The 12,924-nt window shown below is 40.6% G+C and overlaps 1 protein-coding gene across 1 annotated transcript in view; it reads left to right on the plus strand.

Moving 5' to 3' along the window:
- The window catches only part of LOC308473038 (uncharacterized protein), a 66,320-nt gene that overhangs the window by 20,818 nt on the left and 32,578 nt on the right, over window positions 1–12,924 (plus strand). The window contains exon 11 of the mRNA XM_080998286.1: window positions 4,973–5,156. Within this exon, the coding sequence (XP_080854412.1) occupies window positions 4,973–5,156 (184 nt within the window). The remainder of the gene's footprint in view (window positions 1–4,972; window positions 5,157–12,924) is intronic.

Here is a 12,924-nt window from a genome sequence, read left to right on the forward strand (position 1 = left end):
GTTCATCTAAAGACCATCTAAAGGTGTGGCGAGCTCTAGTGAACACCACAATTTTTGTTTTGTCATGGTTTATCTTTAGTGAATTATGGGAACAGTAGGCTGCGATCCCCTCCAGCATGTTGCGTAAGCCTCTTCGGGTGAGTGCCATTAAAACCATGTCATCGGCATATAGCAAAATATTCAGGCGTTTACCTTCAAGGGCTGGAGCCGATGACTTGTACTTTGCCATGTACTGAACAACGTCGTTTATATAAAAGTTAGACAGTACAGTACAGAAAGTCAGACAGTACAAATCTGGGAAGATTTGGAGTCATGCTTGGAGAAGGCCAAAATAGAATTTTCTGACTGGAACATCCTGCTGGCAGGTGACTTTAATGCCAGGATAGGCAGCGACATCAATTCGTATGGCTCCAAAACCCAGTTTTTACCAGAGGCAGACTGGTTTATCCCTTGGAGTTCTGATGAAAAGGTCTTGAATAAGGCAGGTATCACATTACTGGAGATTGCTTTTAAGCATAATTTGTACAACCTGCATGGTACTTACATGGATAGGTCAGGAGGCTTCTTCTCTTTTATCGGCCCTCGTGGTGCAAGTGTGATTGACCATATCCTGGTCTCTCCAACAATTTTGGAGAGGGCACAGGGTCTCAGCACTTTTAACAGAACTGAGAGTGACCATCTTCCTAGAGCAATCTCACTAACTCCCCTCGAATCAGGGGGATTACAACATCTACATTGTGCAGCCCCTCCTCAAGCACCGGCCCCACGCAGGCGTAAATGGAACAGCGAGCTGGAGCTTAAAATTAATCAACACCTGCACTCTCCAGATTTATTGGTTCTGAGAGACCAGTGTCCTTTACCTAACTTTGATCCTTTTTCACTATATCAGCGGGTCTCAGAGTCCCTTTTCCCATTTCTTATAAACACCAGGCCTCCCAAACAACATAACAAATCGGGGGTCTGGTTTGACAAAGACTGCCGGAAGCTAAGATCCCTGCTTAGGAAACAACAAAATAAGGTAAAACAGGAGAGGACTTTGTCATCTATAGTAAATCTCCACAGATGGCGCTCTCACTATAAAAACACCTTAAAACTCAAGAAATCCCTTTACAGGAAGGAACAATGGGAGGCACTTGATAAGGCGATTAAATCGCGAGACGATAGAAAATTCTGGGCAATAGTAGCACAGGGAGTCTCATCCAAAGGAAAAATTGTAAACAGCAGTATTCCATCCGATGTGTGGTATCAACACTTTCTCAAGCTATACACACTCTCAAATACTGCTAATTTGAGTCCGTTCCTCCCACTGAAGAATGAGCATCTAGCTAGTTGGGATCCTGTTACGGAATCAGAGTGCCTACAGCTAATTAAAACTTTAAAAAATGGCAAAGCTCCCGGTGAGGACATGATCCCCCCTGAGGTTTTTAAATCAAACGCCCAATGGTGGGCCATCTTTTTGGCCAAACTTTTTACGGCAATAAACAACACATGTAAAATTCCAGCGAACTGGAAACTAAGTGTGGTAGTCCCTATCTACAAGAAGGGAGACATTCAAGATCCAGCAAACTACCGCCCTATAAGCCTTCTGGACATTGCATACAAACTTTATACCCGGTACTTATTAAACAAGCTGGTAGATTGGGCGGACCATTCTAACCTGTTCAACCAGGAACAGGCAGGATTTAGAAAGGGCCACAATACGATAGGTCACTGCATGGTACTACAGACCCTGGTAGCCAAATATGCAAAAGCGTATAAGAGCAGACTCTTTGTGGCCTTCGTTGACTTGTCATCTGCCTTCGACTCAATCTGTAGAGATAGACTATGGAAAAAATTATATGAAACGGACATTGACAGACGACTTTTAAAAATTCTCAGAGAGTTACATACAGACATTACAGTCAAAATCAGAACTGGGTCATCGGGAACTCTTACGGACCCACTGCCATTGGGGAAAGGGGTCAAACAGGGATGCCTGCTAGCCCCATTTCTTTTTAACTTTTATATAAACGACGTTGTCTCTCTTTGCCAAATAATGTGAGTTTTGGCATCGAAAGCCATTTTTATTTGTAGACTTGCTGCTCCTCACAATGCATACAAAATACACACAAAGTATATGGTTTCAGTGTATTACATGTGTTCATCTGTGTATAAGTCTCATAGTAGTTTACAGGTTTAAGAATTACTGATGCAGCATGCGATAAATGCATGCAGAAGTGATAACAACACAAAGAATATGTACATATTCAGACATGTCAGAAGCCAAGTCACAGTTTCTCTGTGTTACTGTAGGTTTTGTGCTTAGCAAATGCTAGAATATTTTATGTCCTCTAGAAATAGAGGCAATTAAATAGAATGCATTTTCAAAGTTTTAGTCTGAAAATGCAGTACTTTTCTTAGCTCAAAAGCTTGACCTTCCTGATGATAACATCTTTATTCATGCAATGTAGTGGTAGTAAAAACATACTAATTATACCTGCTCCCCTCCCTATTTCTGAAGATCTTCTATAAACAAGATTCTACATATGTTACGGGTAGAATGCCAGTTTGTAATAAATCTTGGGTACATGGATATTTGGTAGTCAGCAAAAAAAATTCTAATCTATCTAACATCCTGTCCAAAGTTCTGGCAATTATCATAGACAAGGCAAAGTGGTCCACAAGAAGAACAAAGGCTTTGTTCCCTCCTTTCTCTTTTTATTAATAGGAGAGAGTTCTCCTTTTGGAAAGGAAATTGGCACACTTTAAAAAGCTGGTTAAAATATATCTAAAGAGGGTCATGAAAATCCCACACTCCCACTACTGATAAATAATTAAAAAATGAGTAGTGGACTCTAGTGGAAGCTTGCCCAAGTAGAAAACTTAAATTGTTTTCTAAGTTTCCACAAAAGGATTAAAGGCTTATCTGAGATTTTTACTAAGTGTTCTGGATTTTACAAACCTCTACCAGTAGACTTTTATGGGCTGAAATATGATTTCTGAGGGAGATGACCTAGAAGTCTAATGAATTTCATAAGCTGGTCTCAGTTCTAACTAGTTAATTGTAATTGGGAATAGAAGCTGAATTCTTTAGCAGCCTGCACTTTAAGATCCCAATTTTTTGGCGTATTAAGTTAAAAGACATGATTTGGGAGGACAAGGCAGGATATCAATCATTAAAATGGTTATTATTTGAAACACTGTTTCATGCCATCAGTTCTCTCCTTACCTACTTAGCAAGGTAAAATAATATGGTTATGTACCAGCCTAATTTTCAGTTTGGATTCAGCAGTTTGTAAAACAGAAAGCCTCCATTCAGTGTATTAGTGGGTTCTCCAATTCAATTCATTCATTCGAGTCCACTTCATTTTCTCTACCTCCTCTCCCCAGACCCCACTTCACTAGCAGGAATTCAAACAACGGGTATACCTTCATACCCCCTTTATAAAAGCAGATGAAATGTGAGGGCACGGTAGCCCCTCCAGAGTGGGTAAATTACAGACAAATAAATCCAGAAGTTCCATTGCTGATTAAATACCTTAAAGGATCACTCTCTAATATATATATAAAGAAAGAACTGTATGAAATTTGCAAGAAATAGCATCCCTTCTGGGGACATTATTCCTGCCAAATTTCAGAAGGATAGCTGCAGTGGCTTTCCTGAAAGGGCAAGGTTCATCAGTCTGAAAATTGCAGGCATAAGGAAAGGTAAGAAATGTGCCAGATTTCAGGCAAAGAAATCCAGGATCATTTGTGCTAGGTACTTACAAGCTTTATGTGTTAGTCACAGCAGGGGTGGGGAAATTTTTTCAGTCCAAGGGCCACATTCCGTTTTGGGCAATCTTCTGGGGGCCACCTGTTAGAGATGGAGGCAAAAGTGGAGCAATCGATGTGATGTGCTATTATAGCAGTCTTCAGATATCTGAAGACTCGTTCCCTACTGCTCCAGAGGGCAAAACAAGAACCAATGGTGGAAACTGCAGAAAAGCAGATTTCAGATAAACATTAGGACAGGCGTAGTTAACCTGTGGCCCTCCAGATGGTGTAGTATTCCAGTTTCCATCATACCCAGCCAGCATTTCCAATAGTTGGGAATTGCAGTCCAACAACATTTGAAAGACCAGCCATCCCTGCACTAGGATAAACCTTCCCAAGGTAGAAATTGTTCAACAATGGAACTGACTGCCTAGGGGGAAGTGCTTTCCTTTGCTGGAAGTATTTAAGTTAAAAGCACAGCCGTCTGTCAGCAATATCTGTCAACTATACTGTGGTTGCATCACTGCAGACTGCAATTAGCAGAGAATTTGGTTTAAAAACCTTCAAGCTTCCTTCTAACTCTTATTTTTTTGCTCTCTGGAATACCTATGATGCTGTATCTGCTCTCCTTTTAAAATGTTTAAGCTTTTAATATATTTACATTTTTATCATTAAAAACAATGAAACAGGAAAACAGGATATAATATTTTAAAACAAAGAATAAAGAAAAGCAGCCATTTGTCGTCAAAGCTCTAAACCTAGGGCTGTTTCATACCTACGTGTATATACGCCTATAGCACTTAAAGTGTGCACGAAACGCATAGAGAATTTGCTAAGAATACAAGATCTTAAAGCGCAACAATACAATGTGTGGGAAAGGCGTTTCAAATTCTCCCCACCCACCTGCAGGAAATTACAAATTAACTTGCGTTGTTCTAACTCAACCTGTAAACTTTTGGAAGTCATTAAGCCTCGCCAGCTTTTCTGGTGCCACCACCAGCCTAACCTGATAAGGAGGGCAATGCTTTCCTTACCCAGTTTCCAAACATTTGGAGAGGAAGAAAAACAAACGTTATTCAGTTGAATAAAATCCAACTTCAAGACCTCTCGCGAGAAGAACTAATCAGCCGTCCCCTCCAATCTACAAGCTCTGCAGTGTGTGCCTGTTTCCCTGGAGACCAGCGTCGCTTAGCAAGATTTGTGCTGAGGACGCGCGCGGTCGATTTCCCGGGTAAAGTTCTGATCGAACGTTGGAAGCCGCGCAGCTCAGGTCTAGCGCGTGGCGGCCCCGGGGGAGCATGAGAAGCAGCAGCAGCAGCAGCTCCCGCGGGGGCTCTGCCTCTGCCAGGCTCATCGATGTGACCAGCAACGCGCCGTTGCTGCTGCCACCTGCCTCGGGGGCAGCCTCGCTAGAAGCGGAGGTATGGACCCCTAGCTCCAGTCCTGAGCTACTGGTGCGCGGCTCAGTGCTTTGGGCAGGCCCCGTTCTCTCAAATATAATATCCAGAGTAGGCACCCCCAAACTCGGCCCTCTAGCTTTTTGGGACTACAACTCCCATCATCCCTAGCTAACACGACCAGTGGTCAGGGATGATGGGAGTTGTAGTCCCAAAACAGCTGGAGGGCCAAGTTTGGGGGTGCCTGATCCAGAGGCAAGGTTTTCTCTTGGTATCGAAAGAGAAATCCTATTAATACATTCCGTTGGTAAATGTTGACTATTTACGTGAGTAAATGTGTAACTGTGTGGTTGCCAGCACCCGCCCTTTTCCTAAATTCAACAGGTGAAACTTTCCTCATCGCTGATTCTCCGTGGTAGGAAAAGTGGCACCTCCTGAATTTTACTCAGCACACAGCTGTTATAGGCATAGCAGCATCACCAAGAAAAAGACAGAAAGAAAAGGTTTCGACTCCTATCGTGGTACAGTACAAGTTGGGATGTGCTGTAGTTCCCTCTGTGTCGCTGCAGTAGCTCAGATGTGCCCCCTAGCTTGCACTTTGTTTTCCAGTTCCGTTTTTAGACCCTTTATTGATGTCATGGCTGAAGTCCTGTTTTAACTCTGGCCCAGTCTTCAGTGCTGCAAGCCTCTGGTTACGGTGTTTGTCATGTGCCTTGACTATAATTACGCAGGTGACAGTATTCAAACAAGTTACAGTGATAAAAAATGGTCCGCACAGTTAGGCACCAGCTCCCATCAGGTACAACTAGCGTGGCCAGTGGTCAGGGATGATAGAAGTTGTAGTGCAGCCACATCTTGAAGGCCACAGGTTCCTGATCCCTGTTTGGACCAACCTTGAAGGTCCTGCTTCAGCTGCTCCTGGCTGAACAGGCAGCAATTGGAGCAGGGTGTTTGCCGTATCAGAGAACATGTCATCCCCCCACCCCATGAATTTTGCTTGGTGCCTACACTGTCATTTAGATACTAGAAAGCCATTTTAAGTTCCTGGGACAAATGTTGGTTGGGGTTTTTGCCGCTGTTTTTAACGTCCGTTGTTAAATTGTCAACTATTTTCTTTATATGATCTTTCTAAAAAAGATGATGAGCTACCTTAAGCATTATCACCAGGAACGTGATATAAATAAAACATTTAAAGCATTGTTAATGCGCACAAATGCGCACTGGAGTTGCAGTTGTTCAACATTCAGAACCTACTGCTGAGTCTTTACAAGTTAGAGACCAGAGCCAAATTGGGATACTCAGATGAAGGGTGGTATATAAATATAATAAATAAAAGATAAATACAAACTGCTCACGAATAATAAGGAACAGACTAGAGTGGTACCTCGGGTTACAGGCGCTTCAGGTTACAGACTCTGCTAACCCAGAAATAGTACCTCAGGTTAAGAACTTTGCTTCAGGATGAGAACAGAAATCGCACGGCAGCGGCATGGCAACAGCGGGAGGCCCCATTAGTTAAAGATTAAGAACAGTTAATCAGGTTAAGAACAGTTTCAGGTTAAGAACGGACCTCCAGAACAAATTAAGTTCTAACCCAAGGTACCACTGTATAATTTTACGCTGTATTTTGTAATGCTTGTTGGGTAAATTACTATATAGGAGAATTCTATATCTTTTTATTTCTCATCAGTATCAAATTGCAAGCATCCTTTTAAAAAAATATAAAAAGTGGTTGCCTAGGATTCTGGGCAAAGGTCTTTCCTAAACTTGCCGCTTGAGACCTGTGACCGAAGATGCCAGATGTCTTTCGGTTTTTTTAGAGCAAAACGTGTTCTACAGAAATTCAGAGAGTTAGGCTAAGTGCACACTATACAAATAAGCATCTCCCAAGAATCTTGAGTACTGCTGTTTGTTAAGGGTCCTACGGATTGTAGATCTATGAGGGGTAAACTATAGCTCCCAGGATTCTTTGGGGGAGATGTGCTTTTAGTATATGGTGTTTACACAGCCTTAGTTCACATGTTATATTGGACTCAATAATGTGAGCAATGTAACATGGTTTTGTTTGTAAACTATGAATACAGCTGCTGTAAAGATCTATTACCACATCCACCCCATCATATAAAGCACTGTTACCACTTTAACAGTCATGGCTTCCTCCAAAGAATGCTGGGAACTGTAGTTTGTTCAAGATGCTGACGGCTGTTAGGAGACCCCTAGTTCCCTATCCCAAAGTGGTTTAACAGTCAATCTTCATGCCTATGGAACTCTGGAAATTGTAGCTCCATGAAGGAGTTACTCTGTGTATGGTCTCTGTTTTACTAGCTTACATATTATGTCACTGATGTGAATGGGTGACTGGATGTTGTCTTAGTCTTCCGTTTGTGTTCCTCTCTTGTTGAAAGAAACCCACACATCATCAACTTGTCTGACCACTCAGTACCTGTTCAGTATAACTTGCTTCATTTGTATTTTTCTTGGACAAGAAAGCTAACTACTAGTAAAAGTTTTGGAAACAGCAAAAGGGAAGGCCCTCCCTAAAAAGAATTGTTCTGTGTCAGTTCTCAAGGTCTGGTAGCAGATCAATCCAGTTCATTTGCTGTTTCATTTCATAGAGCACAGCTGCAGTGTGCCTTGTATGGTATAAAGCACTAAAGATTATTGTTTCAATTATACTTAGGTACAGCTTGGTTATTAAAGCTTATCTTTCCTAATTCAAGGACTAAACTGTTTCTTGTAAAATGCTGCAAGAGGGAGTATTTATCCAAGGTTTTCCTCTTTTCAGTTCTTTATCTTTCATCCAACTCAAGGCTTTGATCTAAAGTTCAGAGAAACCCAGGAAGATTGTTGCTCAAGTTTCTCATAGGACCTTTCCAGATGATGGGGCAAAAGACTAAGATTTCATGTGTAGCATTTTATTTGCACTACACTTATACTGCATATAGTTACAACACCTGTAATGTAATACCCAGTCTCCACATAACATATGGAGACAAGTCACTTTGTGGTTTTCGTATGTTCACTTTAACTTATGCTAACCTTTTTCTCTAGAGTCCATAATAATAGTGTATACTGCAAACTCATTGATGTTTATAATTAAAATTAGAACTGCAATTGCATCCTCTAAAAAGAAATATCCCACATCATCCAACCACCTTAGGGACTGCACTCCACATATTTGTAGGGTATACTCCTTAGCCTTTTCTTCTCCTGAAGGGGTCCCACAAAGCACTGGGTACTTTTGTAATAACATACAGTATTCTCAGTGCACATGTAATGCAAGCCCAGGAACAAAGTTGAAGCATAATCTTGGAATATGGAAGTAGGAGAGTGAAATACCTAAAATGGATGACAGTCATGGAAGTGGATTGTTCTGTTTGTTTGTTTGTTTGTTTGTTTGTCCGTCTACCCACCTACCCACCCACAGGATTTATAGCTCTCTCTTCATTGATACTAAAACCATGATGGGATACAACATAAATATGAGTTTGTGTGAATGTAACCACATCATATTTCCATGGGGAAATTCCTTGTTTGAAAGCACCCTTCATGTCAAGATTCTGGACTGACATTCGGTGTTGTTTTTCGCTATATCCAGATAATTACCAGCAGTCCTGGATTCATAAACATACAACAATTGCAAAATTGAGCATATTGATTTATTGGATCTATTGTTCAGTTACAGCAAAAAAACAAACATCTTTATACATTTTTTATAACAGTAGCAGCCAGACAAAAACAACCAATCCATTTTTTTTTTTTGCCAGTGAGCAACTACTTATCTCTGTTCTTTCTTCTTTTTTCAGGCTCCCTTCCTCTACAAAGGCAAGGCCTTTTATAGGATTTGTTATTATTTTATAGTAGACAAATTAAGCTCCTCATCTGCACCTTCTAATAGCAAGTAACGGTTTCCTATTAAGCCTTTGGCATAACCTCCCCATTGTCAAATTTTAAATTGTTAGCTCTTCAGGACAGGGACCTGTTTTCTTGTACACTGTTGCCACAACATTCCTTATTTATTACATTTTAAACCTACTTTTCCTCTAAGGAGCTCAAGGTGACATTTATGGTTCTCCCCCGTCTTATTTAATCTCAACAATAACCCTATGAGGTAGCTTAGGCTGAGAAACAGTGGCTGGCCCAAGCTCATCCAATGAGCTACATAGCTGAATGGGAATTTGAACCCTGGCCTCCCAGTCCCCGGACCAGCACTCTAACCACTACCCCACACTGATTCAATACTGATTATATTCTAAAATCACTGATTATACTCTAAATCCTAAGGGTGTGTTTGCGTGGTTGGCTCCTAGGCTGATGTGATTTTGTAAAGTGTACAAACAATCAACATAAAATAACTCTGTGAGCACCTTATTTTTGGGCATATATGTTTGCTGCATGGAAAGCCCTTGTGTTTAGAAGGTGACATGTAACTTGCATGCAGATCACGTGTGTTTCTTTTGTTGCAGTCAATTGTAGCTACTTAACTTAAAATATATGGCATGAAATGTGTGAATGTCATACATTTTTATTTATTTATTTAACAGAATGTATTTATCAGTTAATCGTCAAAAACTTATCCGTTTACATATGAGGTATCTACACGCAGAGCAGGCTACTTCCTCTCTTAATGGACATTATTTTTCTGTAGGAAAGTGGCTAACCTATTGGGACAGGGGTGGGATCCAGGACAAGTGTAACCATCTGCTCACCATTTGGTGCGGTTTTACTTGCATTTATTACCTGTCCATTTCATAAAACTCTTCTCTTCTGTGGGTTGCTTTTGGGATATGCAAGTATAAAACTGGTCAACCTGAAGGTTACTGGTCATCAGTAAGGTAATATTTCCTTTGATGACCCAATCGATCTGTTAGGTTCTGAAACTCTCCATAAAAAACCACTGAGCTTTTGCTGCCAGAAAAGCAATTTGCAAACTCTGTGTATGATGAAAGCAATTTTGCCTGTGGTCATAAATCTGTGCTTTGTAACTTTTGGAATTTCAAAGACACAGCGGGCATCCAAGCAAGACTCTTCTTTTGTTTGCATTTCAGCTGCTTATCATCCAGATTTCGGTAAAAAATAAATCACAGAAATATTTTCTTTTTAAAACTTATTTTTATTCTGTATTTCTTTCCCTATCCCCGATTGAACTTTAATTTTCCCATCCCTTCTCTCTCTCTCTCTCTCTTTAAATATTTTTGGTGTGGAGTAATGTGTCTATGAATAACATGTAGGCAAAGCTGTATGCTTTATTTTAAACAGATTGCCAGTAAAGCGTAACCCCAAGAAGATGGAGACATTATTAGAGTCCAAAATAAATGAATATATCTGATTTATAGATCCAACCCAGCAGAACATGTCAAGGTCTGTTTTTCCTTGCACATAGACTAAAGGGAAACAGAAATATCCAAAAAGCACATATCACATTTAAGATGATTATATAAGGTTGACGCAATGGTTGTTGCACAATGGGGAAAGCTGGTGGGCGTGTTCTCAGCCACATGTTGCAGGGATGCTACCTAGATCTTGTGAGGACAGTTAGTATAATAGATTGGGAGGCATGCTCTGCTTTTGCCTTTGCAACTTTTAAACCACCCATATATGCTAGGCTCCATAAATATCCTGGGTTTGCTGCCTGACTGGAACTGCAAACACAGGAGATGGTTGAGCACCTGGCATGGTGGATGGGATGTGTTAGGCTCTGTAGTTCCAAAGCTATTCTGACACACAGTCTAGGCACATGGATCAGTTCGGAGTGGTTGTTCTCATCTCTCGGCCGCTTTTACTACAGCATTTCATATGGAAGTAGAGCAGAGGAAACCACTACCTTATTACTTTACCTGGTTTTTGATGCCCAGTCATCCAGCAGTTTAGAACAGAAATGAGCAAAAGGTATTTGCTTTGTGTACTTTTCCCAGCTTTATTTTATGCAGCCTGTTTCTTGGATCTCAGTGGATTTACGATTGCTAAAATATTCTCTGATTACAGTAACCTTTTAATTGTATATACTTTAGTGACCATCTGTGCAGAAATTCAACAGACAGGCCAACACTTCACGTTTGGGAAAAACTCATTTGTTGGTGAAATAATACAACCTACAAATAACAACTAAAACAGCAGGAGCTGCTTTAAACAAACAAACAAACAAAAATAGTAATGTATAAAAATTTGCTAAGCACCAGAAACAATCTAGGTGCTGTACAATTTCTTAATATACAGCTTTTAAAGGCCTAGGAGCCTTGCTAAACATAATCTAACAGCCATTACCCCCCATCCCATCCAGTACTGTTTGTTGTGTTTTACTAATGCAACAAAATACAACTCACATGCCAGGTGTACCTAGTAGGTAATAAAGACAGGACCTTTTCAGTGATGGCCCCTAATCTCTGGAACTCAGTCACATTAGTTCTGGCCTTCAGAAGGGATTTGAATGGTTCAACTGAGATGATTTTCTTAAGTTTACTGCTGACTTTTAGACTATGTTATTTGACCTTGTGCTAGTTGGAGAGTATACAATAATGGGGGAAAGCAGTGATTATGGCGTAAAAACCTCTCAGATGAGGTGCTTAAAGGAATAATCAACAATATTTAAGCCATAACAATATGAAACATGAACCCCTTCCTGGGTCTGTGAGCATCATACCATTTGAGTACAGAACATCCTTGTAAATAGCCCACAAAAGTTACTAGCCTGCACCTTATTTTGTCAACCTAAGTCTCATAATTTCCATGTTGTCTGGAAAAGACTGAAAGTCTTCTCTTCTGGACTGGAATCAGAATGGAAATGAGGCTTGTTTCTTCCATGCAAGCTAGCAGCAGAGAAAGGGGGTTCCCTTTGTGTGTGGTCATCACGGAAACCAAAATGTTGCAAGGAGTGGCGGAAAGAAGGGAAGAAGAACAGAACAATCTGTCCCTCTTCTGCCATCCCACTCACTTGCCAGCACATAATTCCTTGTTGCCTACAACAAGTGGACAAATTGCAGAAAAGAAGCCTGAAATAAAAGCACTGGAAGGTTTAGGTTTCTATTTTTCATTCAGTCCAGAGTGTAGACAAATTGAAGCCAAGACACAAGGTGTGTTCAGGCAAACACTGTATCTGTGGGTATTTGGGGAGGTGGGGGCAGAGGCAGGCAGGCATGCTCCATCCCCATGAATATCACCATGTTAGTTTAGTTCCCAGCCTTCACTGTATTGAGCAGGGAATGTTTACATGGGGCTTCTACTCACATTCTCTTGAATGCATGTTGAGCCGTCTGAATGGTTAGCTGAAATTTGTTTAGATGCCTTTGTCTGATTATTTATACACATAAAGATTAACCCCAGCCTTCCTTAAACCTCAAATCATAGTTGTACTGTTTATCTTTTCTTCATAGCGTTAAATACAATTCTGCTCCAAAAACACATTAGGTTTAATTTTATTCAAATAAACAATGCAACAGTTACCCAGATGTCATGTTAGAAGCATATTTGGAAGGCACGTATTTGATTGTTCTCACTTTCACAAATCCTTGCTTTTATTTAAGATAATTGGGCTTTGGGGGATAACTGTTGCCAGCTGTTCTCAGACTATAGAAACAACATTCAGGATTCTTGTACAGCAAGAGAAATGTAAAAAACTACAAAATACCACCAACATCCTGAGTACTGTGTCAGCCAAAAAAATAAAAATCCAAACGTGTATTCATTTAAAAACTATATTCTACCTTTCCCCTTTAATAGAATGTCTACTTTGACCCATGAGGCTGTTTTGTCTTAGCCACACACACTTGCCACACACACTGCACACCTGATGTCA

Source organism: Podarcis pityusensis, assembly GCF_964106645.2.
Source record: "Podarcis pityusensis genome assembly, chromosome: 3".
Classification (NCBI taxonomy): Eukaryota; Metazoa; Chordata; class Lepidosauria; order Squamata; family Lacertidae; genus Podarcis; species Podarcis pityusensis.